Source organism: Cervus elaphus, chromosome 33, assembly GCF_910594005.1.
Source record: "Cervus elaphus chromosome 33, mCerEla1.1, whole genome shotgun sequence".
In the NCBI taxonomy this organism is placed as follows: Eukaryota; Metazoa; Chordata; class Mammalia; order Artiodactyla; family Cervidae; genus Cervus; species Cervus elaphus.
Window position 1 is genome coordinate 57,510,138 of NC_057847.1, and position 25,963 is coordinate 57,536,100.

The window sequence follows — 25,963 nt, forward strand, 5'->3', positions numbered from 1 at the left end:
CGGTTGGAGAGAGAGCCTGGAAGCAAAAAGGGGTACACAAAGCGGGCAGAACAGAGCTGATAGGCAGGGCTTGGGAGTTGCTTTTCATCACCAACAACAAAACATAGTTTTGTGTGCTTTTGAGGGAGACCTAGAGGCCAAAGATGAGAAGTAGTTAGATTAAAAAAAAAAAAAAGTTTCCCTATAGTAACCATGATGATCCTTGGCTTCGAGCCTAGACAATGTCAGTTCAGTTCAGTTCAGTTCAGTTCAGTCGCTCAGTCGCGTCCGACTCCTTGCGACCCCATGACTCACAGCACGCCAGGCCTCCCTGTCCATCACCAACTCCCGGAGTTTACTCAAACTCATGTCCATCGAGTCGGTGATGCCATCAATCCAGGCAATGTCAGACCAGCTTTTTCCCACAGCAGAGAGCTCTGGTTCAATTACATAATATTTGTTCTCATATCCCCCACAAATTTTAACTAAATTCAAACTAGACCAATAGGATTGTATTAAGGAAACCTGATATATTTTTAAAAATCAGATTTTTTTTTTTGCAAGATATTGAAGAGTATATTTACATATGACATAGATTTTGTTTAAATAGAATGCTTTGATACAGTGCAGGTAAAGTTTAGGAACAAGGTATCAAGCTCTGTCCTCCTCCGGCTCCTTGCTGCTCCTGTGCACTGTGGGATTTCTCACTGCTACATGACCGCAGGGGAAACTTCCTTAGTGATGGGTAGAAAAAATTCACATTTTGACAGTGAATTTCTGATTCACTGCTAAATAAACAGTTCCACTGAGGAGGTGTAAATTTCCTCTTCATTAGAGCAGAATTTGCTACAAAATTAGAGTCCTCAGGGGCTGCTCTACCAATCTCACCTCCAGACTAATTTAGAATTGATGGAGACAAGAACTGAGAAAGTCAAGGTTGTGTCTTCTTGATGCAAATCTACTGATTAAAAGGTGATAATTTAGTCAATCTGATTATATCATATAGACAGTAGTTGTAGATTTATGGAATGAAGCATTTTTCTTATCACAAAATCTGTTAAATTTGCCTGGTAGACTAAGGAGATTATTTTCTCCATGATTAGAAAAGACAATGAATTCATATATTTTCGGGGCATAGTGTCCTTTTATCATAAGCCAGTAATTATTCTTTGAAATAAAGAGTCATAACAGTTGTTCAAGTTTCCTAGTTAATGAGGATACACAAATTCCCATCACAATGTGAGAGTATCCTACGTGATGTGAGATAGGCATCTAGGAGTCCTTTCTCATTCTCCTCTCTAATCATTAGAGCAGTACTGGTGAAAGAAGAGAACTGGAGAAAACTGGTTAGAATTAAACATGAATGACTGGGAGAGTGACACAAGAGAATTAAAAGGAAAAGCACTGTATTGGAGATTATAATATAATCTCATTATGGGTCAATTAGAAGATTTAATGGAGATGAAAATATGTGATAATATCTTTTTTTCTTCAAAGGAAGAAAGCTGATAATATGTCTCACAGCTCTGTGCCTTCCTCTTCCCACCAAGTTAACTAGTGCCAACATCTTCACACTTCTTTAGGCTAATGCAAATGTGGTTTTATTAAAAACTACCTAGTGTTGACTTAAAAAATGCACAATGTGAGAGTTGCAACTTAAGTTTTATTTGGGGCAAAATGAGGACTGCTCTGAGAAACTGCTCCAAAGAGGCAAAGGGGGAAGATCAGTATATAGGTGATTTTGGTGAAGGGAGAGTACATGTAATCAAGCACATATTTTTTCCAAAATGTTTCTACTAGTCTCATGAAGCTTTTACTAGTCAAGAGAAGCAGTCATCATCATGAAGGATTTTAGTGGTTTTCTAGATATGAGGAGATACAAGAGTTGGATTCATAAAATTGGCTCCTGAAAATGTCTAACCATCTGAATACCTATTCTGCCAGTTTTCCCCTGAGTACAGAGGGCCCTGTTTCTGATCTCTACCCTGAACTCCTTTCATGGGGTCTTGAAGGTCAGCAGCTGCAGCAGCATATGAATAATCCTTGTAGAGGTAGATGGCAAGTGCCAATTTGTAGTTGACACTAGGAACATTGTTGATTTACTCTAAATGTTGGAGTAATTTTGCAGAAAATTCATAAGGTTAACAAAATAATGTAGGAATATTAAATCTTACTTTGAACATTGAAAACTTCAGAATCATACTTTGTCGTGCTATTTAAAGTCTATTAATCTAAAACAGCTTCCTTGTCAAAAAGGAAAAATCATATATGGCATAATGTATTTTAGATTCAGCACCCTTATCCACATAATCAAAGCCAAATACAGTGCAACACTTTTCTCGGTCTTTCTAATTAGAGACACTGAGAATAGCAATACTATATCCAATCTAAGAAATCAAATCAGAATGTTTCATTTGTTTTCTCTCAAGTAATCTTCTAAATATTCACCAATAATGGATATACATCTTTACAGAGCAAGTGCAGTTTTCTTAAAGAAAATGACTAGTGTATGACTTTCCAGAAAGTATTTTAAATGACTTCTGAAGCGCTGAATTATGAAAACCCATTGTAGTGTGTTTGGATGACTTTGAACTGCACTTTATTTTATACAAGCCATTAGTATGAAAGTTCACAGGTTGTTCTGATGAAATAGGAACACACCAGTCTGTTGCTCAAGCTCAGGAAACAAGGGGATGTCTATAAACCAAAAATGTTCTCCGGTCATAGCCACAGAAACTCGGACTGTAATTGTTCTTCAACTGTCAAATCTTCATCTAACACAAATGTTAATAGGTCTGAGTGTCTCCTTCCCAATTTCCCCACTCCTTTCTTTTGTCTAATTAAAAGGAATTCTGGTGTACTGATAATATAGGAAAACAGATTTATAGTTCAGAGTGACAAAAGGGAAAATAAAATCAAGCATTTAAAAATAAGTATGTGACAAACTAAGACCTGGAAGAAGAATTAGGAAGCTATCTAGACTTTCATGCTTTCAAAAGTGGATCTGATTATAATAGAAAAAGGCAATCAAACGTCTTATAGAACATAACCACTTTACAGAATGACTTTGAACCACTGCCCTTGGCCAGAAAGCAAGGTTTCCTGTGTGTGTTCCTTGAAACCCTTAAGAGAGCTCAAAGCAAAGTTCATTAATATACTTTGATTGAAAAGTTATACATTTCTGTATCACTGCACTTAAAAGTAAGTTTAAAAAATCCATTGTAAGGCTAAATATATATTTTTAGAAAATATTTTCTGCATTCTTGATCCATACTTGAACTCATTTATAGATCAAAAATAAATGCATTGAAAACATTATAGGACAAAGACAATTTTGACCCCATAATTAGAAACCAGTTGCCCTGATATCTCCAAATCCTGCCTCCTTCATTACAGCAAGTTTCTTGGCTTATTGTCCAAGGCTAAGCAAAATAAATTTTTGTTAATTAAAAGTTAGAGGAAATTTAATTCATTCATATATTCATCAGCATGTGCCAGACAAAAATTGTAAAATAATGAATTCACAGCTTCATTTATGAACATGTGTGAGGATTACAGAATATCTTGTCACTTAGCATTCATTTCATTGAAGGGCAGAGCAAGTGAACTTTAGAAAAGGCAGACAAGGTGGCATTATCAAAATTTTAATAAAGATTTAATTTAAAATTATTTTATCTAATAGAGCAATTTAATATCTTATGTATAAAAGTTATTGCATGATTTATTTTATCCTTGATATTATTCAAAAGATCTCTAAATTTATCCTCTGTGCATTAATTGATTACCTTAGCCAGGACATGCCAAGTGGACCAGTTTTCTTGTGGAAACGGGCGCTGCATTCCCAGAGCATGGCTGTGTGACCGGGAAGATGACTGTGGGGATCAGACGGACGAAATAGCATCTTGTGGTAAGTTATGAGCTTTCAAGCTGTTATTGGAGACTGTGTCAAACAGAAGATTCTATCAATATCATCTTTATTAAAAGGCTGTTTATTTCTTTATAAATACAAGTCGACAAGGCAGAAGATGTTACTTGTTATTACTGCCTTTTGGGCCTGAGTGTGTACTTTAATGATAACTGCAGAATGTATCCCATTCATGAGGCACTAGCTATATCATTGGCTAAAATAGATGGATCCGAACATTGCAGATTTTAGTAGGAAGTGATTATTATAAGGCTAACAGGACATTCTCAAATTAATCTTATGTATATAATGATTAAATTTTTCAAACAGAATAGCTCATCCAGTGACATGTGGAGTAACTGAGGGGGGCATGCTTCTTGTTTGTATGCATGTGTTACACTCTTGGAGCAATTACACCATAGAGGCTGAGAATACACAGTTGATAAGCCATTTGTTTCATTTCTAAAGAGTTGTATCATTTTGAAGGACAAAATTTTTATTAGTTGAAAGCATTTTTTAAGGGCAAAATTCCTATTATTACATAAAGTTGCAAATTTAATTACACCCATTTGTACCCATATATCAGTAGGCCATATTATCATTTGTGTACTAAAACACAATAAGGAAATGAAGCAGATTTTCTAAGTCTTCCACTTTATTTCAGTCATGGCTTTGGATATTTTAAATTACTATGGGACAGCATAAATTAGACATGTGTAGCACATTTATTAAAATAGAATACAGCTGGGTATGTATTTTTAATATTTTGACTCCATGTTTTAGTAGTTCTACCAGTAGAGAAATAAGGAGATGTTTTTCTAACTCCTCAATTCAAATGGTTCTGTTTAGCATGTGCACTCACTGTTTACTTAAAATTTTTCTTTTAAAATTTTTTTTATATCACACTAAGCCCCTATAAAACATATGAGTTTATAACCTCTCAAAAAAATCTAGATAAAGTAAGTATTAATCATTGGCAATTGACTTTCCACAGAAGACAGTAGAGATACTAAAAGAAAAAAAAAAAACAAATAGAGAATTATATAATTGTACATTTTACATGTAGAATTTCTGAGGGCTGGCCAGTTAAGGGGATTAAGCAGTGTATTTTCTCTCCTTTCCAATGTCCAGACTAGTCATGTGACTGGGTCTGCTTCTAGAGGGCTCTACTTTTTAGAAAAACTTAAATGCTTTTCTTCTCTTAGCATCTCCATCCAGAGTATCCCAGAAAGATAATGAGCAACCCGAAAACATTAAATACAGAGAAAGTCTGGAGTTAGAATCCCAAGTCAGAAAAGAAATGCCATGAAAAACAGACTAGGAAATTTGTGATGAGCTCTTTAGAGTATTTTGATCAGGACTTTGAGCTGACTTATTTTTAGTAATGGATCTAGTGTAATATTTTTTTCTTTATTTTAGTAATTTGAATCAAAAGAGAAGAATCCCTAAAATTTCAATAATAATGAAAATAATCATGCCAGCAAACTAACAAACTTTTCATGAGGTGAGTGGACAAAAAGTGTCAGGAGTCCAGACACGTATTTTCTTACTGAATCTTTACAACAAATCTACTGGAAGTATATTACTCTCCACATTTTACAGTTAAGAGAATCAAAATTTTAAGTCATGAATAACATGTGTGAGATAACAAAATGAATAAATAACAGGACCAGACCATGAATCCAACTATGCTTGAAACTAAAACTCAACCATTTCAGTGAACTTGGTTTGGAAGCCAAGGATAGGGTGCAGATAGGAGGCATTATGATGGTTTAGTCACTAAGTCGTATCCAACTTTTGCAACCCCATGGACTCTAGCCTGCCAGACTCCTCTGTCCATGGGATTCTCCAGGCAAGACTACTGGAATGGATTGCCATTTCCTTCTCCAGGGATCTTCCTGACCCAGAATTGAACCCAGGTCTCCTGCATTGCAGGCAGATTCTTTATAGACTGAGCTACTAGGGAAGTTAATGCCATTATACATATCCATAACTATCTGATTTAAATGCACAAACACCTGTATGGAATTTTATTCATCTGTGTGTTGGTAAATTAACATATTTTAGTGGAGAGGAGCCCCAAACCAGTGTTTGCTTATTTATGTGGTGTAAATACTCCACTGGCCAATATCAATTTGACAACATGACTCTCTGAATGTGGAGGAGAACATGTACATAACAATAAGCAGTATTTCCATGATACAGACACAATCAGCATAAATAACTTCAAAAGCAAAATACCTAGAAAATTATAAACTGTATTAATTACCCTTGTTTTCAATGTTACTTAATTGTAAGTTTATATGATTTATCATTATGTTTTAAAACATTGCCTGTGTGCTTAACAACTGACTCAAAAATCCTTGAAAATTTAAGAATTGGCTCTATAAGTTGGTGCAAGATGCCTCTAGCACACCACAGGGTATACAAACAATGTGAAGTTTATTTGTCAAATAGCATAGTTCCGAAATATGAAATTTTAGAGAGTATCAGTAAACCATATGGGCTGGTATCAGTACCATTTCCCTTTTATAGTGTAAGAAACATGTTTCTCTCCAAACATGTTCCTCTCTTTAGCAACATACTTTTAACACTCAGATTGTCATTTTAACTCAAAATCTGCATCAATAGAGAAGCTCTCTGTAAACTTTTAATGTTTAGGGAGAATTGCCTAAATTTCTTTCAAAACAGAAATTATCTCTGCACTGAATACAAAATGACAAAAAAAAATGTAAATTGTTTAATTTGCTGCATTAAAAAAAAAAAGCAGTCACTATACTTGACTGTAGTCCAGAAATAAATATAGTTTCAGCTAATTTCCAGTTTTATTAAGCATCATTAAAAATTTGGACTGATCATATTTCACTTCTCCTGATGGTGTTAGCCAAGTTCCTATAAATTTAATCCAACTAGGAGATTCTGAAATCACTTTTTCTTTTTACACCTCTGTTCCATAAACCACCTCTGTTATGTTTAGTAATGTTTGCTTTATATTGAAAAGAATATTAAAATTTGAGTTTAAAAAAATGAGAAATCTGTGACTAAAAATGCTTCTGGAGCTGATGGGACTGTAAGGGGGGGTCAAATTTTCAGTGGGATTCACTATCACCTCTTTACAAACCTAATTAATTTTACGTGCATTTGCCTTTACAAGTTAATTGCACGTTTAGGGTTCAGATTATATGTGGGCACACACTTACATAATTATGAAGGCCCTTGAGGATTTTCTCTTAACATGTAAATAATATTTTAAGTGTTTTAGCAGATTCCCTATGTAGAAAGGAGAATCTGTAATTTGATGCTACAAATAAGAGAGGAAATGTTAAAATTGTGAAATTTGTCTCAGAAGTATGTCAAGGAGCTAAATGATCAATCTCATTTTAAGGACATGACTTAGCACTGGTTCTCAACTTTAGCTGTCAGTTAATGAATTGCCTGAGGAGCTTAAATATTATCTGCCCATGCCTCATCCCAGGGTACTTAAATAAGAATCTCTGGGGTAGGACCCAAGGATTAGTATTTTTAGTGCCTTCCAAAAGTATAAATAATCACTCACATTCTAGTACCATTAAGGCACCTGTTTTCAATCTTGAGCATAAATCAAAATCTCTGTAGGGTTCATTAAAAACAGAAGGCTAGAGCCCATTCCCAGAACCTCTGATCCTGTAGGTTATGCTGTTATTCCAGGGACCACACTTTAGGAACTATTGACTTAAGGGAATCAACTTTCATATTTGATTTTATTTCAGTTCAGTTCAGTCACTCAGTAGTGTCCGACTCTTTGCGACCCCATGAATCGAAGCACACCAGGCCTCCCTGTCCATCACCAACTCCCAGAATTTACTCAAACTCATGCCCATCGAGTCGGTGATGCCATCCAGCCATCTCATCCTCTGTCATCCCCTTCTCCTCCTGCCCCCAATCCCTCCTAGCATCAGGGTCTTTTCCAATGAGTCAACTCTTCGCATGAGGTGGCCAAAGCACTGGAGTTTCAGCTCCAGCATCAGTCCTTCCAATGAACACCAAGGACTGATCTTCAGGATGGGCTGGTTGGATCTCCTTGCAGTCCAAGGGTCTCTCAAGAGTCTTCTCCAACACCATAGTTCTGATTTTATTTAACATACACTTAATGACTGTTTATATATGCAAAACTAATTTATGATGGGAGCAATTATCCAAACAAATATAATTCCCATCTCCACATTGTAGCATTAAATATAAGGGTATTTCATGATTAAATAGAATATTTCACACAAACTTGCATTTTTGCCCTTTGGACAATTAATAGTCAAAAATAGCATAGTTTATTGCAAAATTTAGTTTAACAATTTTTGGGTTGCTTTTTGAATGATCCAGTGGATGTTGGCAACTGATCTCTGGTTCCTTTACCTTTTCTAAATCCAGCTTGAATATCTCGAAGTTCTCAGTTCACATACTATTGAACCCTGGCTTTGAGAATTTTGAGAATCATTTTGCTTGCATGTGAGGTGTGCAATTGTGTGGTAGTTTGAACATTCTTTAGCATTGCCTTTCTTTGGAATTGGAATGAAATTTGACCAAAAGGCCACTGCTGAGTTTTCCAAATTTGCTGGCATATTGAGTACAGCACTTTAACAGACGTCCCTGTGAGTGTCCAGGAGTCTCTGGCAGAGGCGTGGGTCAACAGAGGCCTGCTGCAGGGTTAGGCTCACTGAACACAACATTGCGTACACAAGACCTTTTGAAGCAGGTTGCCATTATCTTCATTACCCCTACCATAGTTTGGTCTCAGGTCAAACAACAGGGAGGGAACACAACCCCACCTATCAACAGAAAATTGGATTAAAGATTTACTGAGCATGGCCCCGCCCATTAAAACAAGACCCAGTTTCCCCCAGTCAATCTCTCTCATCAGGAAGCTTCCATAAGCCTCTTATCCTTATCCTATTCCATCAGAGGGCAGACAGAATGGAAACCACAATCACAGAAGACTAATCAAACTGATCACATGTATCACAGCCTTGTCTAACTCAATAAAACTATGAGCCATGCCATGTAGGGCCACAGAAGATGGACAGGTCATGGTGGAGAGTTCTGACAAAATGTGCCCTCTGGAGGAGGGAATGGCAAACCATTTCAATATTCTTGCCTTGAGAACCTCATGAACAGTATGAAAAGGCAAAAAGATATGACACTGAAAGATGAACTCCCCAGGTCAGTAGGTGCCCAATATGCTACTGGAGAAGAGTAATAACTCCAGAAAGAATGAATAAACGGAGCCAAAGCATAAACAGTGCCCAGCTGTGAATGTGACTGGTGATGGAAGTAAAGTCTGATGCTGTAAAGAGCAATATTTCATAGAAACCTGGAATACTAGGTCCATGAATCAAAGTAAATTGGAAGTGGTCAAACAGAAGATGTTAGCAGAGCCTCCCCTAAAGGGAGTGCTTTCTTGCCTCTTCCAGTTTCTGTGGGCTCCTGACTCTTCTTGACTGTGGCAGCATAACTCTAATCTTCTGTCTTGTCTTCACATAGATTCTTCTCTGTGTCTCTTTCTCCTACAAGGACACCAGTCATTGCCCACTCTTACTCCAGGATGATCTCAAGATCCTTAACTTAATTACATCTACAAAGACACTTTCTACGTAAGGTCACAACACAGGTACTAGGGTTTAAAAATTGGACAAATCTTTTTGAGCCATACAATTGAATCCACTATACCTGGGGAAGTTTATTATGCTCTATTTCACCAAAAGAAGTATAATAGTGGCTCAGGTATAGGTAGTTTTAAAATATGAGCAGGTAATTCTGTATGCAACCTGATTTGTGAAAATTACTCTCCTAATACCTATTAATTTAGTCCCTTTCTGCTGGTTAAATTTCTCACCATGTCTCTCTATTTCATGATTCAATCCACTTCTCTTGCTTTTCCTTTGCACCTAGAACTTTCTACTAACTGAAGCAATTTCTTGACCTGCTAGCCACTGGGCAATAATAGTTACAACTACCTCTATGGTGCTGACTTTTACATAGAGGCGCATATGGTGCACTTCTGTGGTACAGCCCTTTACATTTCTGTCAAAAGTAAATGACTTCTTTAAAGAGTTCAGTAGCATTCATCACCTCATTGGTTATTAATTAATTAATAGCAGTTGTCTATATTACACATATATATGCACATAAATGCACAGTATATACACATTCTCATATATATAAACATACACACAAATATACATGTATACTCAAACATATATATAATCAGAATCAAATAATATATATAAAATCTATATAGTACCTGGTATCTAGTATCTAGTAGTCATTCAATAAAATGTTATTCAATAAATTTGTTATAGATATATCTTCTTTTTTCTTCTTTCTAAATAACTTTTTATTCTCAAATGAGAATATATATGTATGTGTATATGTTCTCAAATGGAAATATATATTTTCAACTGGGGTTGGAGTTGGTCTGATTGCAATTAGCTAAGAAAATAGAAATATTTCCATATCTTTTTTTTTTTAATATTCAAATGTTTTGAAAGATATCAGACTGAAGTCCTATATTGATCCAGGAAACATCATTTCCATCATGCTGAGCTGGCATTTTGCAAAGAGATACTATATACATAGGCCAATATTTGAATCATGAGTTGCTATTCATTGCTATGAAATCTTTTCTAGCATTTAAGCAGAACTTAGGTGACTGAAGTTGGGACCCTACCCCAGGGTACACTGCCAAAAGGCAGTCAGGATGCAACTTTTGTTTTTTTCTCCTGAGCCAGTATCCTTTTCAGAGCCTCAACTATGTGCTCTCAAATATTGTAAAATCAGTTTTTCTATCTTCTAGAGTTCACCATCTGGAGAAGGAAATGGCAACCCACTCCAGTACTCTTGCCTGGAAAATCCCATGGACGGAGGAGCCTGGTAGGCTGCAGTCCTTGGGGTCACAAAGAGTCAGACATGACTAAGCAACTTCATGTTCACTTTTCACTTTCATGCATTGGAGAAGGAAATGGCAACCCACTCCAGTGTTCTTGCCTGGAGAATCCCAGGGACAGGGGAGCCTGGTGGGGTCACACAGAGTCAGACACAACTGAAGCTACTTACCAGCAGCGGTAGAGTTCACCAAGTCACATATTTTAATTTACTATGTTCTGGATGCCTGGATTATTAAAAACAAACAAAAAAAAGGCAAAGTTTCTGTTAGAGGTAAAAGAGGGAGAGGATAAAAACCAAAGTTCAATCAGTAATGAACAAAATACTTAAAAACTATGACAAGTGCTATGAAAGAAATAAGAAACTAAATGACATGCTACCTGGTGTACTTATATGTGAATTTTCTAAATATTGATGCATTTTTATCCATGAAAATTTATGCATATCCTTTCTTTGATATGTGTAATCCTTATACAGTAGGACTGGGTCCTTATATGGTAGTGAAATTCTGGGCTCATATATGTCCATAATCTAGTCCATCTCTGTCACTATTTTGTATAAAACTATATATTTGTGTGTACATATACAAGTTTAGATTTAAGAATTCAAGTAAACTTATTTAAAAATAATTATTTTAATTGTCAGGGATGCTTATTACTCTCAGATATGAATCCAGTCTTTGAAAATATTCCTGCTGCCATAAAATGTATAAAAACAGAAAATCTAACTTTTCTCTCTCCTGTATTTTCAGTCTAACCCACTGGTTTCTTCTCATTAATATTTATGCATGTTCAACTTTCACTTTCTTAAAAAAGGTTACTACCAGCATAAATACAAAATTCTCCTTTGGTCATACACATCTCATCAGCTATCACATTAATTCTTACTTTCCTCATAACTAATGTCTTGGGAAAGTTGAATAAAATTTGTGTATCCATCTGTCATTTAGTTTACTATAAAAAGTGGAAACTCATGAAAATGGCCTTTGTCAAGCTCAACAAGGGGAAAAAAAAAATCTGGGTAGGGCATGTCAGTTTGTATTTAATGTTATCTGAGCAGACTTCATCATAGCTGTGCTTCTCCTTGAAACATTTTTTCCTCTTGTCTTCCATGAGAAGACATTTCCTCATTTAACCCCTACACTTCTCTGGTTCCTTTGTCTCTGCCTAACTTTCAGATATTCCTTCATTATTTTCTTTGTGAAAGGAAGTAAATTGTTTTCTAAAACATTCTCATTTCTTGTTTGTTTGTTTAGAAATGAGAGTACAATTTCCACTCCTGATTCAGTATTGTCAATCATTTACAGGTTAGTATAGGTTTTATAAATTTCCTCTTGGTATTTGCTGTTTTACTACAGTGATTCTATACATACATTTATTTTTAATTATCTTAAGATAGACTGTGCTGCTTATATCTAAAGTCATATCTCTCATAAATTCTGGGAAATTCTAGAGAAGTTTCCTTTTGAATAGTATCTAATCTCCATTCTCTCTCTTCCATATTTTTGGAACTATTAGGTTAATGCTTGATCATTTTAGTCTATTTGTCATGATTCTTGATCCCTTCTTACATTATTTTTGAATTGAAACCATGGAGATCTCTTCAGATCTGTCTTCCAGTTTAATAATTGTTCCTTCAAATGTATGAATTTGTAATTTAACTTTTGCTGGGAGAAACATCAATAACCTCAGATACACAGATGGCACCACCCTTATGGCAGAAAGCAAAGAAGAACTAAAGACCCTCTTGATGAAAGTGAAAGAAGAGAGTGAAAAAGTTGTCTTAAAACTCAACATTCAAAAAACTAAGGTCATGGCATTTGGCCCCATCACTTCATGGAAAATAGATGAGGAAACAATTGAAACAGTGATGGACTTTATATTCTTGGGCTCCAAAAACACTGCAGATGGTGACTGCAGTCATGAAATTAAAAGACACTTGATCCTTGAAAGAAAAGCTGTGACTAACCTAGACAGCATATTGAAAAGCAGACATTGCTTTGCTAAAAAAAGTCTGTCTAGTCAAAGCTGTGGTTTTTCCAGTAGTCATATATGGATGTGAGAGTTGGACTATAAAGAAAGCTGAGCACAGAAGAATTGATGCTTTTCAATTGTGGTGTTGGAGAAAAATCTTGAGAGTCCTTTGGACTGCAAGGAGATACAACCAGTCCATCCTAAAGGAGATCAATCCTGATCTATTCAACTATTATTCAGCTATTCATTGAAGGGACTGATGCTGAAGCTCCAATACTTTGGCCACCTGGTGCAAAGAACTGACTCATTGGAAAAGACCCTGATGCTGGGAAAGATTGAAGGCAGGAGAAGGGGACGACAGAAGATGAGATGGTTGGATGGGATCACCAACTCGATGGACATGAGTCTGAGCAAGCTCTGGGAGTTGGAGAGGGACGACAAGACCTGGTGTGCTGCAGTCAATGGGATTTCAAAGAGTCAGACATGACTGAGTGACTGAACTGAACTGAACTGATGCATTTTGAAAGTTAAAGGCTCTAGTTTTCATTTCTAAATGTTCTATTTGATTCTTTTTCATGTCCCCCTACTTTTTTTCTCAGAATATCTCAGAATGACATTACATTTAAACAATTTGTCTTTCTCCTTTAGTTAAATTTTGACTTCCCTGTTTTATAGTACCTATCATATTTCAATCTCACTTCTGTCAGATATTTTTAAAATATGTGGAGAGCTTGTAGATGTGTTTCTTCAATTTGCTGCATCTGCTGAATTTCTCTCACCAGATTTTTTCTTTCACCTTTTTAATTTTTGTTTTATTTTTTGTGATTTGAACTTTGAGACTATTTTCCTTTTTTTTTTTTTTTTTTTGTGGGGTAGGGGGCCCTGTGAGATTTCCCTGGTGGTTCAGATGGTAAAGCGTCTGTCTACGATGCAGGGAATCTGGGTTCAATCCCTGGGTTGGGAAGATCTCCTGGAGAAGGAAATGGTAACCCATTCCAGTATTCTTGCCTGGAAAATCCCATGGACAGAGGATCCAGGCAGGCTACAGTCCATGGGGTTGCAAAGAGTCGGACACGACTGAGTGACTGCACTTTCTTTCTATGGAAGTCCTTAAGACTTGTCTTCATATCAGTTGCATTAAAACACCCTGATAATTCTTGGAAATTTCATGTGTCCTGGGTTAATTTTTACCTTGAGTTTTTAAGCTTGAGGTTTCCTGAACTGTAGAAACTAGAGCTTATGATATAGTCCATACATGTACAGGAAAGATGATATATTTTTTCACTTACAGTCTAAGCTAAGACATCTCCTGTACTGAGAGGAATGTCATCTCATGCACCCTTCCGTGGCATTTGGCATTTTAACCTCTGAGACTGGGTCTACACTAGGATAAATGTCTTTGTGGAATTAAAGAATTATCATCTATCTGAAGCTGACATTAATCCTCAAACATGTAGATTATAATTCTATCATTCTTCTATTGCCTTTCCAAGCAGACACACACACACACACACTCCCAGCAGTTATAGTTCACTAGCTGGTCTAGTTTTCTGCACCATTCTCATTTCTGGGCTCTGAAAATTTGTATTATTTTTTTTACACATTCACCTATATGTTAAAATGTTTGGTTGCTACTTTATCTAGCATTTCTCTTGTGTCTGCCACATTGCCAGAACTGTTCAATATTTCTTTTCTTGTTCTCAGCCTCATTCTTTATATACTCCCTGGGTGTCCTTTTGACTTCCAAGTCTTTATTATATCAATGGTGATCATTTCTGAATCTGTCTCTCAAGACTGTTTATAGCTCCTAAAATTCCACTACTTCTGTCTTACACCTTATTGCAGCCATTCTGAAATTCTTGCAGTTTCTCATATATTTTATGTACTCTGCCTTCTGGGCCTTCAAAAGTGCCATCTTTCTGGAATATTCTAAAAGCACCCCTTTCCCTCCTGTTTATCTCATTTAATCTGAACCTGTTATTTTTATAAACTTGTACATCACTCCTCTGGGGAACCATATCTAAGATTAGATGCTTCTGTTGTGTGTTGAAATAACACCTGGTACTGACCATATCATAGCAATTATCAGAGATTTATTAAGTCACTTGTTTAACTAAATTGCAGATGTTTTTCCTACCAGACTGTGAGTACTCTGAGAAAAGAGAATGCTGAATTCTGTATTCCCAGTGCCTAGTACTATTTGATTCATTTATCCATTCATTCTTTCTGGGTGATATATCTCTAAGGTCTAGAACTCTATCTCATACAAAGTGTTTAGTAAAATATCTTGAATGGGTAAAAAGTTTCACAGTAGTTTTCTACTCTGTTTCGTAGAATAGGAACCAGAGATCAGAGGCGCTAAGTAACTGCCCAATGTCACACATTAATTAGTGATAATACCAGAATTTGAACTCAGGATTTGCCTGCCTGTAATGTTTATGTTCTTTATACTTGGCATTGCATGTGAGATATAAATGATGTTTTTATGTTACAACAATGAAAGAGCAGCAAAATAAATAAAATTTGTGGTGCTGTATTTTCTTATAGTTTTTTCTAAAGTGTATTTATTGGATCTTTTGAAATTTGTCCTATCAAAGTACCAATTCTCTGGAGCCACAACTAGCATCGGTATATAGAAATGTATATTTTCTATTCAATTCCTACAATAACTATAATTTTAAAAAGTATAATTTTCCACAACTATAATTATAAGCATTAGAGTAGATAAAAATTATGATTGAAGTATAAATAGAAGACATAAACCACAGAAATAAGAATAAAATTTTCATATCTTTCCCCCAATGTTTTTATGCTATGATTCTTTTAAGGACGTTGGTATAATCAGAATGGTAGAGTGAAAAATAATTTAATTTTGGAATCAGATAAGCATTAGGATTTTACTCTGACACTATTCGGTAATGAGTGTGTCCTCAGGCAAGTCATACTGTTTTCTTCTGAAAATTTGAGTTGGTAATGACAATCGCAGAGCTGTTGTGTAGAGTGTAAGTAATGTGTTAATATATGTGGCTAACCTACTGCTTCTTCTCAATAAATAATAATGTATAATGTATTATAGTCTTCATCATATTTAGATTAACATCAGGGCTTCCCTAAGTGGCTCAGATCATAAAGAATATGCCTGCCATGCTGGAAGCCTGGGTTCGATCACTAGGTCAGGAAGATCCCCTGGAGAAGGGAATGATTTCCTAATCCAATATTCTTGCCTGGAGAATTCCATGGGCAGAGGAACCTGGTGGGCTCTACAGTCCAAGGCGTCACAAAGATCAAGACATGACTGAGTAATTAACACTTTCCCACCATGGGCTCCTATATTATTCTTAAAGACGCTTACTCCTTGCAAGGAAAGTTATGATCAACCTAGATAGCATATTAAAAAGCAGAGACATTCCTTTGCCAACAAAGGTCCGTCTAGTCAAGGCTATGGTTTTTCCAGTGGTCATGTATGGATGTGAGAGTTGGACTATAAAGAAAGCTGCTGAAGAATTGATGCTTTTGAACTGTGGTGTTGGAGAAAACTCTTGAGAGTCCCTTGGACTGCAAGGAGATCCTACCAGTCTATCCTAAAGGAGATCAGTCCTGGGTGTTCATTGGAAGGACTGATGTTGAAGCTGAAGCTCCAATACTTTGGCACCTGCTGCGAAGAACTGACTCATTGGAAAAGACCCTGATGCTGGGAAAGATTGAAGGCAGGAGGAGAAGGGGATGACAGAGGATGAGATGGTTGGATGGCATCACTGACTCAATGGACATGGGTTTGGGTGGACTCCGGGAGTTGGTGATGGACAGGGAGGCCTGGTGTGCTGAGGTTCATGGGGTCGCAAAGAGTCAGGCACGACTGAGCGACTGAACTAAACTGTCATTATTTTAACTTGAATCTTCTATGAATTTTCCACACACTTAGTCATAGTCAAATTCATATATATATATATATATATAATATATAAGATATATGTATGTATATATATGTATATATTCATATATATCATATATGAATTCATATGTATCATATATTCATATTCATGTATATATTCATATATATCATATATTCATATGTATGGATATATATTTTTTGAGACTTCAATAATAAATTATTTAGAAATACTTATATGGGGAACAAAAAGGAGGAATAAGTAGGACAATTCCTAGGTTAGAGACAGGAAAGAAATGTAAATTTCATCTGAAATCTACCTCACTGGGAAACATCTGTCTAAGCTTTGTATACTGGATAAATATAAGTGCCATACCAACTGTGATTACCCTTGAGAGAAAGAGAAAATTGTTGCCACTTACACAATAGCATACATATAACCTGGCAATAAATTTTAGGTGAAAGATATAATAGATAAATTGGGCATACTACTTGCAACAATAGAACATTTTTTAACAGCACATTAATCCATATTATATATTCTATGAGGTTGAAGTAACTATAGAAATAAAATATAGTTTTCTTTTCTGTGCTGTAATTTCAACATGTTAAAATGTAAGCCACTTTGGTTCAATATGTTTCTCTTTTTCAGAGTTAATCAGGTAGTCTTTCTAAGAGTCCTATAATTTATGTCTCAAGGAAGATCCAAAGTCAAAGAATACTTATGCAAAGTCAGGAAAAAATAGACACTGTGTAACATTTCAGACTTTATCTAATACAATAATTCATAATGATATTTTAACAGAACAGGTATCCAGAAACAAAATAAAATATTAGGTTCTATTTTCAATTTTAAAAGTAATAGTAACATTGAAGGACAAGGAAAATGTCAGATTTGTTTTTTAAAACTTTATTTTTTAGGGGAAAAATGTATATTGTCATTGTACCTCATTTCTTATCACCTCAGATGCTAATTATAGGACATCGAGCTATGAAAGCAGTGTTTTACAAATTAGTGAAAAATGGGAGGAGACCTACATTGTATTAAAATTTTTTTGATGAAATTCTTTCTAAAATGTTTTGTACAGTTGACTGCATTATTAGGCAGAGAAAAGCCCAAGATAATTTTAACATTTCTTTATTTATTAGTTCTTTCATTTTTTGAAATTCAGTTACTGTGTTTTATTGGAATGCTGTGATAATCCTAGAAATTATTCAGGTGAAAAGCCCTATTTGTTCTACATTAAATTATTTTAGAGTGTTATGCATTACCAGATGACATTTCTTCTGACTTCTTGACCTTATGGACTTGTGGGACCCAGGATACCATGTTATAAACCAAGAGTCTGTGACTAGAGAGGCTGTGTGATTTACCATTAAGAAAACAAAAACGAATATTAGTAACTTTACATTTTCCAAGTGTCCATTAAATTTTATTACCTTCATTCTTTTAAATGAGTCACCCTATGCTTTCTTCTACTTCCCATCTTTTTCTTCTCTGTGGAATTTACCTATTGGTCCTATAAACTCAGTCATAATTGCAAGAGAAATGATATAACCAAATATTATATAAGTAATAAGTGAGAAAGGAAGTGTAGTTGTTTAGGAACAGATGTGCACTATATGCAAATATTGACATAAAGCAAATAGACAGGCAGATATTTCTCCAGGAAAGATGAGTTTCTTCGAAATCAGAGGAGTATTGCAATTCAGGGTCTGCAACCATGGTGAGCCACATGTAAAGCCTCATAAGGGAAGGAGAACTCTTACAGAGGGGAAAAGGAAGTTGGCAGGGCTATAAAAACAGAATCCATGACTTTTCATTGCCAGGAAACAAAAGGAGTCTTTTTTTCCTGTTGGTCTCAGCTATCATCCCAGGGTATGAGAACTCCCCCTTCTTATCTCCCAAATCTACTTAACTGAGATTCTTACTTATTATTTTCTTACACATAACATATGTTGTATTAACACATGTACATATATTTACTGTGAGCAGAAGAGGCATGACTCATTTTCTTAGTGAAAATACATTGAATTTTCAATTATTTTACTCATGTTGGAAGTTTCTACCTTTTGGAAACTAATTTCCAGATGCTTTTTCTGACTGCTTTTTAAACTTAGAATCTAAGAACTGGTTAGAATCTTAAAGGTCACAGGGAAAATTTCTCAACTGATGGTGTATCTCATTTAATTGTGTTTTGCTTTAAGCACTTTCCAGATACTGTATTTTACAAATTTAAAACTTATGGGTACCTTGTGTTGTCAGATGATAGCATTTTTAGCAATAAAGTATTTATTAATTAAGGTATATATGTTTTCTAGACATAATATTACACAAGTATAATGTGAACATAACCTTTATATGCATCAAAAAATTGAAATATTTATGTGATTCATTTTATTGAAAATGCAGTTTTTTTGGTGTTTTCTGAGACCAAGCCTGGAATGTCTCTGATGTATGCCTGTATGCCAAATTTCAGAAGTTCCCAAATGCCTTGAGGGATTCATTTTTTCCTAATAAAATTTATGATGTTGGTTAATGTATTTCAAACTTCATAAAAAAGAGATTTTAAAATGTGAATTAACCTATTATGCCTAAAGATGTAATATTATTTAAAAATTAATTGTCATCATATCTTATAGTCTGCATGTAGTTGCTCACTTGTTTTAACCATAACTTATATATATTCATACTTCATTTAAAGTCTCTATTCATGTCTACTCCACATCTTCTAAACATTAAACACTTATTTATCTAAAGAAAAAAGTATATTTTTGACAATATTCATGTTGATCCTTTAAAGATAAATGAGTTTTCATCATTTTGTCAGATTAAAAAAAAACTTTCTTAGAAATATTGATTAAATTATGCTTTGGGAATTTTCAGTTCTCTTTTGAGTACTTTCTCATATGTCAGAGTATTTGTTCGGTTGCTTTGTAGATGACTTTTGATATAGTCTTTTATCTCTATGTATCAGTTATTGCTTCCTTTTTACTACTTTTCTTTTTTTTTGGCTGCACCACATGGCATGTGGGATCTTAGTTTCCAGATCAGGGGTTGAACCTGTGCCCCCTGCATTGGAAGGTAGAGAATTAAACACTGGATCTGCCTCCTTTTTACTTCTATTTTGAATTGTATTTAAGCTCTGATCATGTTTTTTGTTTTAAAAAGTAACACTTATTCTAAAATTCATATCTCAAGACATGGCTTTGGTAATCATAAAATTTAGTAAAAATTTGTTCACTTTTATAATACTTTCCATTTTAAGCATTATGCCAGTACCACAGATGGATACTCAAAGGTAAATTCACACCAAGAAATTGTGTGTCAGCACTGACAACTGATACTCAGTATTCAAAGGTAAATTCACACAAAGAAATTGCTTTCATGCAATTTCTTAAGTAAAGAAGCAAGTAGTCAAGGATCCATGTTAACAAGATCTATTAGGAAGCCATCACTTTCCCTACATGTTATTTAATAAATAATAGCAATTTATGTTGTCACTGGATAGTTTACCAGTATTAAACATGGCTGTCACTTGTAGTCTGTATCACTGCTGATAACCCCGACTGTCTCTCTTTTCCTAGTTCTAGCTACATTATAGAGTTCAGTCTCCAAAACTCATCATTTCATCATTTTAAGAACAAGGGTGAATATTTTAGGCTCTGATTTAGATTTGAAATATTATTTCTGGGATAATATACAAAAAAGGCCTTTGATATGACCATGCAAGATTAATTTGCTTGCATTTTGCTTTTAATTCTAGTTACTAGTGATTTGCCAAAACTACATGTTGACATAGACTTTTAACTTTAAAATGCCATGGTTTTTTAAAGGAAAATGCAAATGTTCTATAGGAATTATAGCAATGTCATTTAAAATTCTCATGTCCTGAAGTATATTTTGTTAGTACTAAGAAAATGCTCAATAGCAACTTTTTAGAAGAATCTCTACTGGGAGTACTTTGTGATGTCCTCTTAAAAAAACAAAAATAAGACTCAGAGTAAGCCTGAAGGGGAAATCTGGGAAGCATGACTGCCAAAAAGACCCAAGTCCCATAAAGAGAGCAAGGCCATATGGGGGCCAATGGTAGCCACCATTCAACTCTTCTCATAAATGGTGCAGTGCAGGGAACTGTTGGCCCAAGTGAGATGGCGTGGTGGGTGAGGTCAGCCTTATCCAACAGGCCAGGGGGCATGATGACAGAGGGGAGATGCAGGGGAAAAAACTCCCCATGCATATGTGAAATCGAGGATTCAATTGTTACCCGTTAGAATGGGTACCTGGGTCAGGACTGTGCTTAAAACCTTAAGGAAAAAAATAGACCTAAAAAAGTATGACAAAAATGATCAGGTAAATCTTTTCTATAGTCCACTTATGAATAAACTAAGAGTTGAGAGTGTTGCAGATTTTAAAGAAATATCAAAATTCAAAATGGTATTTTTGATATTATAGAATTATGAAATATTGGCTGATATATATGGAAACTTGTGAACCAAATACTAAAGTATTGAAAGTATTTAGAGACTCATTTCTACTGGGCACAAAGAGTTCTCTTTATATAATGAAACAATTTATAAGAAATAACATAACCTTTACATTTAAGATATATGGAAAATATGGGTAGAGTAAAGTAACAGTTTAGGTACATTCATGGATAATAAGTTAAAATAAGGTGGAACATTGGTAGTAGGATGTTATAGAAAGAGTGATAGATGGAGAGTTTGATGAGCTGAATTCTAATTACCTAATTTCCATTAGGGAAGTATGCATAACCTTACGCAAGCCTAACTTTCATGATTTGTTTATTTAGGTGTAAAATAGCTTGATATAATCAAAATTTTTCTTATTTCTTTGTTTTTCAAGCACAAAAATCTATTGTTATTATTCATGCATTTTTCTAAATTCCAGAAGTAAAGCTATGGATAGATATAGAATTGTGTAGCTAGATAAGAGGTGAATAGGTTTGGCTGAAGGAATTTGGGCAGCCTGAGTCCAACTCAGTCACATTGGTAGCTCTGAGACAAGCTATTGAATAAAACGTGAAAATATTGATGGTCCCCCAGCCAGCCATCAGATGTAGGTTATGATTCTAAGTCAGTTGTCTTAGAGAGAAAACCAAGTATTTGCCACAAAATGACTTTGGCAACTGCTGTCAGGGAACAGTCGTAAAGAATGTAGACCACAGATCTATCTCCATGTCATTTTTTCTGTCTTTATACCAGTGAATTGATGGAGGTTTTTTCATGCTTCTTTTCCTATTTTTTGAAAATGTCTATTAAATAAGTTGTGTGTGTGAGGTTTTATGATTCCATGAATATTGTCTTGGGAGATAAAAGGTCTGATATTGAGTAAATCGTGTTAAATCTACATGAATTACTTTCATTATATGAAAAATTTTATCCTGGGAAATATTAGTAAGCTGCTCTGAATTCCTTAGATGAACTATTTACAATCACCTTTTCTCTTATTATTACTACCTTTTTTCTTTCTTGTAATCAGTCCTGATTATCTGATCTTATTTTGACAAAATTGTCTGCTGAATTCACTAATCCTTTGAATTGGCTGACCATCTCTTTTTAGAATGGTTTCCTGTGCTAATTCTATGCTTTGCTTTTCAGTGTTTATTGTTAAGGTTATGTTGTTGTAGTTACCTGTTAGTAAACAAGGTCTTTTGATTTAATTAAGTAAAATTTCATTTTGAAATCTTATGTTTTGCTCTTGTTGATTTCCAGGGAAGTTTTTTTTTTAAATTTATTACTCACACTTTCAAAATCTATGTAACTGTATTGTCAGGGATGTGTGTAATTTCCTTGGTTCTGGCTCATCACAACAAAAATTTGAAGTGATGGACAAACCAGCGTTACAGCCCTTGGAGGGACCAGTGTTACAGCACCGTGTTATAGCTCCATTTTATTTAGAAAGTAAAGGAAAATGCATCCTCTAGGCATGAGGGCATGCTGACCCAAAAGACATTAAGAAAACAGAGGCCCCTCTTTTTATGTTTTCTCTCTTCCCCCTGAGCCTGCCCTATGTAAATTGAGCTAGCAAGGAGAGCTGTTTGTTTTACCCGAGGGTCTCACTCTGGCCTTCGGACCTTCCTTTGTTCTATTTTCGAGGGCTTTTCCCTTCCTTCTCTTTTATCCACCACCATTTTGGACTCCTTTTTCCTATTCTAACTACCAAGCATTCCCCGCTTAAGAGTCAGGAGGCCCAATTCTTTGGGAATAAGGGCATCAAGGTTTTTCTGGCTACTTCCTGCTGAACTGGGACATCAGTGAGGGGCATTAGGCCTCTTCTTTTTGCTAGTCTCAAGCCTCAGAGTCCTTACAGTGGTGTCCATCTGAGGGTGAGTGATATTTTCACTGTTGGCTGTAGTTTTATATATCCTTGTTGAACTGGCATTACATGTCTTAGTTTGTTGACTGGGGCAGAGAAAAAAATGGTTTAGACAATTGATAATACATGGAATAATCATAAGCAGCATCAATATGGTAATAACAGGGATTGGTAGGGACATTAGTTCAGGTCATTTACTCAGCCGTGTCTGCCTCTTTGCGGCCCCATGAACTGCAGCACGCCAGGCCTCCCTGTCCATCACCAACTCCCGGAGTTCACTCAGACTCATGTCCATCAAGTTGGTGATGCCATCCAACCATCTCATCCTCTGTTGTCCCCTTCTCCTCCTGCCCCTGATGCCTCCCAGCATCAGGGTCTTTTCCAATGAGTCAACTCTTCACATGAGGTGGCCAAAGTACTGGAGTTTCAGCTTCAACATCAGTCCTTCCAATGAACACCCAGGACTGATCTCCTTTAGGATGGACTGGTTGGATCTCCTTGCAGTCTAAAGGACTCTCAAAAGCCTTCTCCAACACCACAGTTCAAAAGCATTTATTTTTTGGCGCTCAGCTTTCTTCACAGTCCAACTCTCACATCCATACATGACCACTGGAAAAACCATAGCCTTGACTAGTCAGACCTTTGTTGGCAAAGTAATGTCTCTGCTTTTTAATATGCTGTCTAGGTTGGTCATAACTTTCCTTCCAAGGAGTAAGCATCTTTTAATTTCATGGCTGCAATTAGCCAACTTCAAATTTCCCATCACCAGGAGGATCCCCCAAAGAGAGATTGTAGCCACCCCAAGAACTCTCCAGCTCCTTATTTGAGGTCCTGTAGGATCTAGAATGTTTTTCTTGAGGACTGTGAGACTTTCTTTAACTTAGCTGGAGGTATTTACCCAGAAACAACACATCTCATTCAAGATGGCTCAAGCCCCTCCTTGTTCAGGGATCAGGAGATCTATCTCCTGTCTATTTTGGAGTACAACCCCTGACAAGCTGAGTTGGCTCTATAGAACTGTCCTGAGAAATCTTATCCCCAGAAACTTGATTTTGGGGGTGTTCATTAGAATGACATTCATTTGTAGTTCTGAATAGGTATCTGAGCTTTCCCAGGGGCTCACAGGTGTATTGAGTGTCCTCTTCTGTTTTCTTCCATAGCTTGGCTCTTGAGTAGTGAATCCAGGATAATGTCCTGGTACCTTGACTGCTGTGGGTAGAAAGTATTACAGGGTAGGGGCCCTTCCATGTGGGCTGGTGTTGAGCCTTTGGGGACCCATCTTTCCAGACTTTAATTAGGACTTGAGTCCCTGGAACATATAGTGGTAACACCTTAGAATCTTTGGGTCCTGGTTGACTCCCCACAAGTGTATATTCTGTTGGAATTGCCCAATGGCCATGGTATAAAACTGGAGGGTCTGAGCCTCTGGATCTAGGATGAGGTCATTGACATAAACAAAAGGTCTCCCATATAGCATCTCATAAGGACTAAGACCAACCTGTTCCTTAGGGGCAGTATGGATGTGGAGGAGGTAAAGCCTCCTTCCATCCCAGGGAGGTCTCCTGGGTTATCTTTCTTATTGCTGATTTTAAGAATTGGCTGACTCTTTCTACTTTTCCTGAAGACTGAGGCCTCCAGGCACAATGGAGATAATGAGTAATGCCTAGTGTTTTAGAGACCCCTTGGGTGACCTTAGAAGTAAATGATGTCCCATTGTCACCATATAATGACCTGGGCAGACAAAATCTTGGAATGATTTCATGAAAGTTTTTTTACCACCTCCTCAGCCTTCTTAGTTTGGGTGGGAAAGCCTTCAATCCATCCTGTGAATGTATGACTAATAGGTATTTATACCCTTGAGAAACTGGCATCTGGGTGAAGTCCATCTGCCAGTCTCCTGGGCAGGTCCCATGTCGCCAGACAGGCTGGGCCAGCTGGGGTCTTCAAGCTTCCTGGGGGTTGTTTAATTGGCAGGTGGGAAAAGAGGGGACCACTTGCCTTATAGTTGTTTGGAGGCCTACTCCTCTGAAGGACCTTTCTAGTAATCTTTGTCAGGACTTTTCCCCTAAATGAATGGTGGCATGTAAGGAGTTAACCAACTTCCATTGGAGGTTCCCAGGCAGAAAAAAGGAGTCCCTCCTTTTGGAACCACCCCAAATGATCTTGAAAGTCCTCACCCTTAGCTTTAAGAGTCTCCCCTTCAGTATATGAAGGAGTTTCTGGCAAATTAGTCTGTGGAACTAATGTGCCAACCCCTATTAAGTCATTGTTCTGTAATCCTGCTCTCTTTGCTGCCTGATCAGCTGCTTGGTTCCTTTGTGCCACTTCCATGCCCCCTTTTTAGTGTCCCTTACAATGGGAGACTGATATGTCAGCAGGCAGATATACTGCCTCCAAGAGCCTAAGGATTTGATCACCATATTTGACTGGGGACCCTCGGGTGGTCAAGTGGCCTCTTTCTTTCCAAATAGCAGCATGTGCATGTAGCACCAGAGAGGAATAGTTGGAATCAGTGTAAAATGGCTACTCTTTTTCCTTTTCCTAGCTCTAAAGTTCGAGTCAGGGCTATGAGCTCAGCTAATTGGGCTGAAGTACCTGGTGACAAAGGTTTAGTCTCTATGGCCTCAAAATTGGAGATTACTGCATATCCGGTTCTTCTTTTTCCATCTAAAACAAAGCTGCTTCCATAAGTGTATAGAATTTCCTCAGGTTGGTCAGAGGATCCTCTGACAATCCCTCGCAGGGTTTTGTCCAGTAGTCCAAGCTTTCTGCCACATCCAGTTGCATCCTTGGCTCCAGCCCTGTGATAGTTGTCTGTGACAGGCAGGCTGGCTGGAGTGGGCCGCTTCAGTCCTGTTGAACTATCATGAGGAAAGGCTTGGTGCTTGAAGCTCTGGGTTCCCGAGGGCAGAGTGCCACTCAAAGTCCCAACTGATGGTATTTGTAGCAAGCTCTTTTAGGAG

General features: G+C 36.4%; 1 protein-coding gene across 1 annotated transcript in view; it reads left to right on the top strand.

The window, feature by feature from the left end:
- Positions 1-25,963, top strand: part of LRP1B (LDL receptor related protein 1B) — a 2,070,284-nt gene that overhangs the window by 1,230,033 nt on the left and 814,288 nt on the right. The window contains exon 18 of the mRNA XM_043894665.1: positions 3,770-3,886. Within this exon, the coding sequence (XP_043750600.1) occupies positions 3,770-3,886 (117 nt within the window). The remainder of the gene's footprint in view (positions 1-3,769; positions 3,887-25,963) is intronic.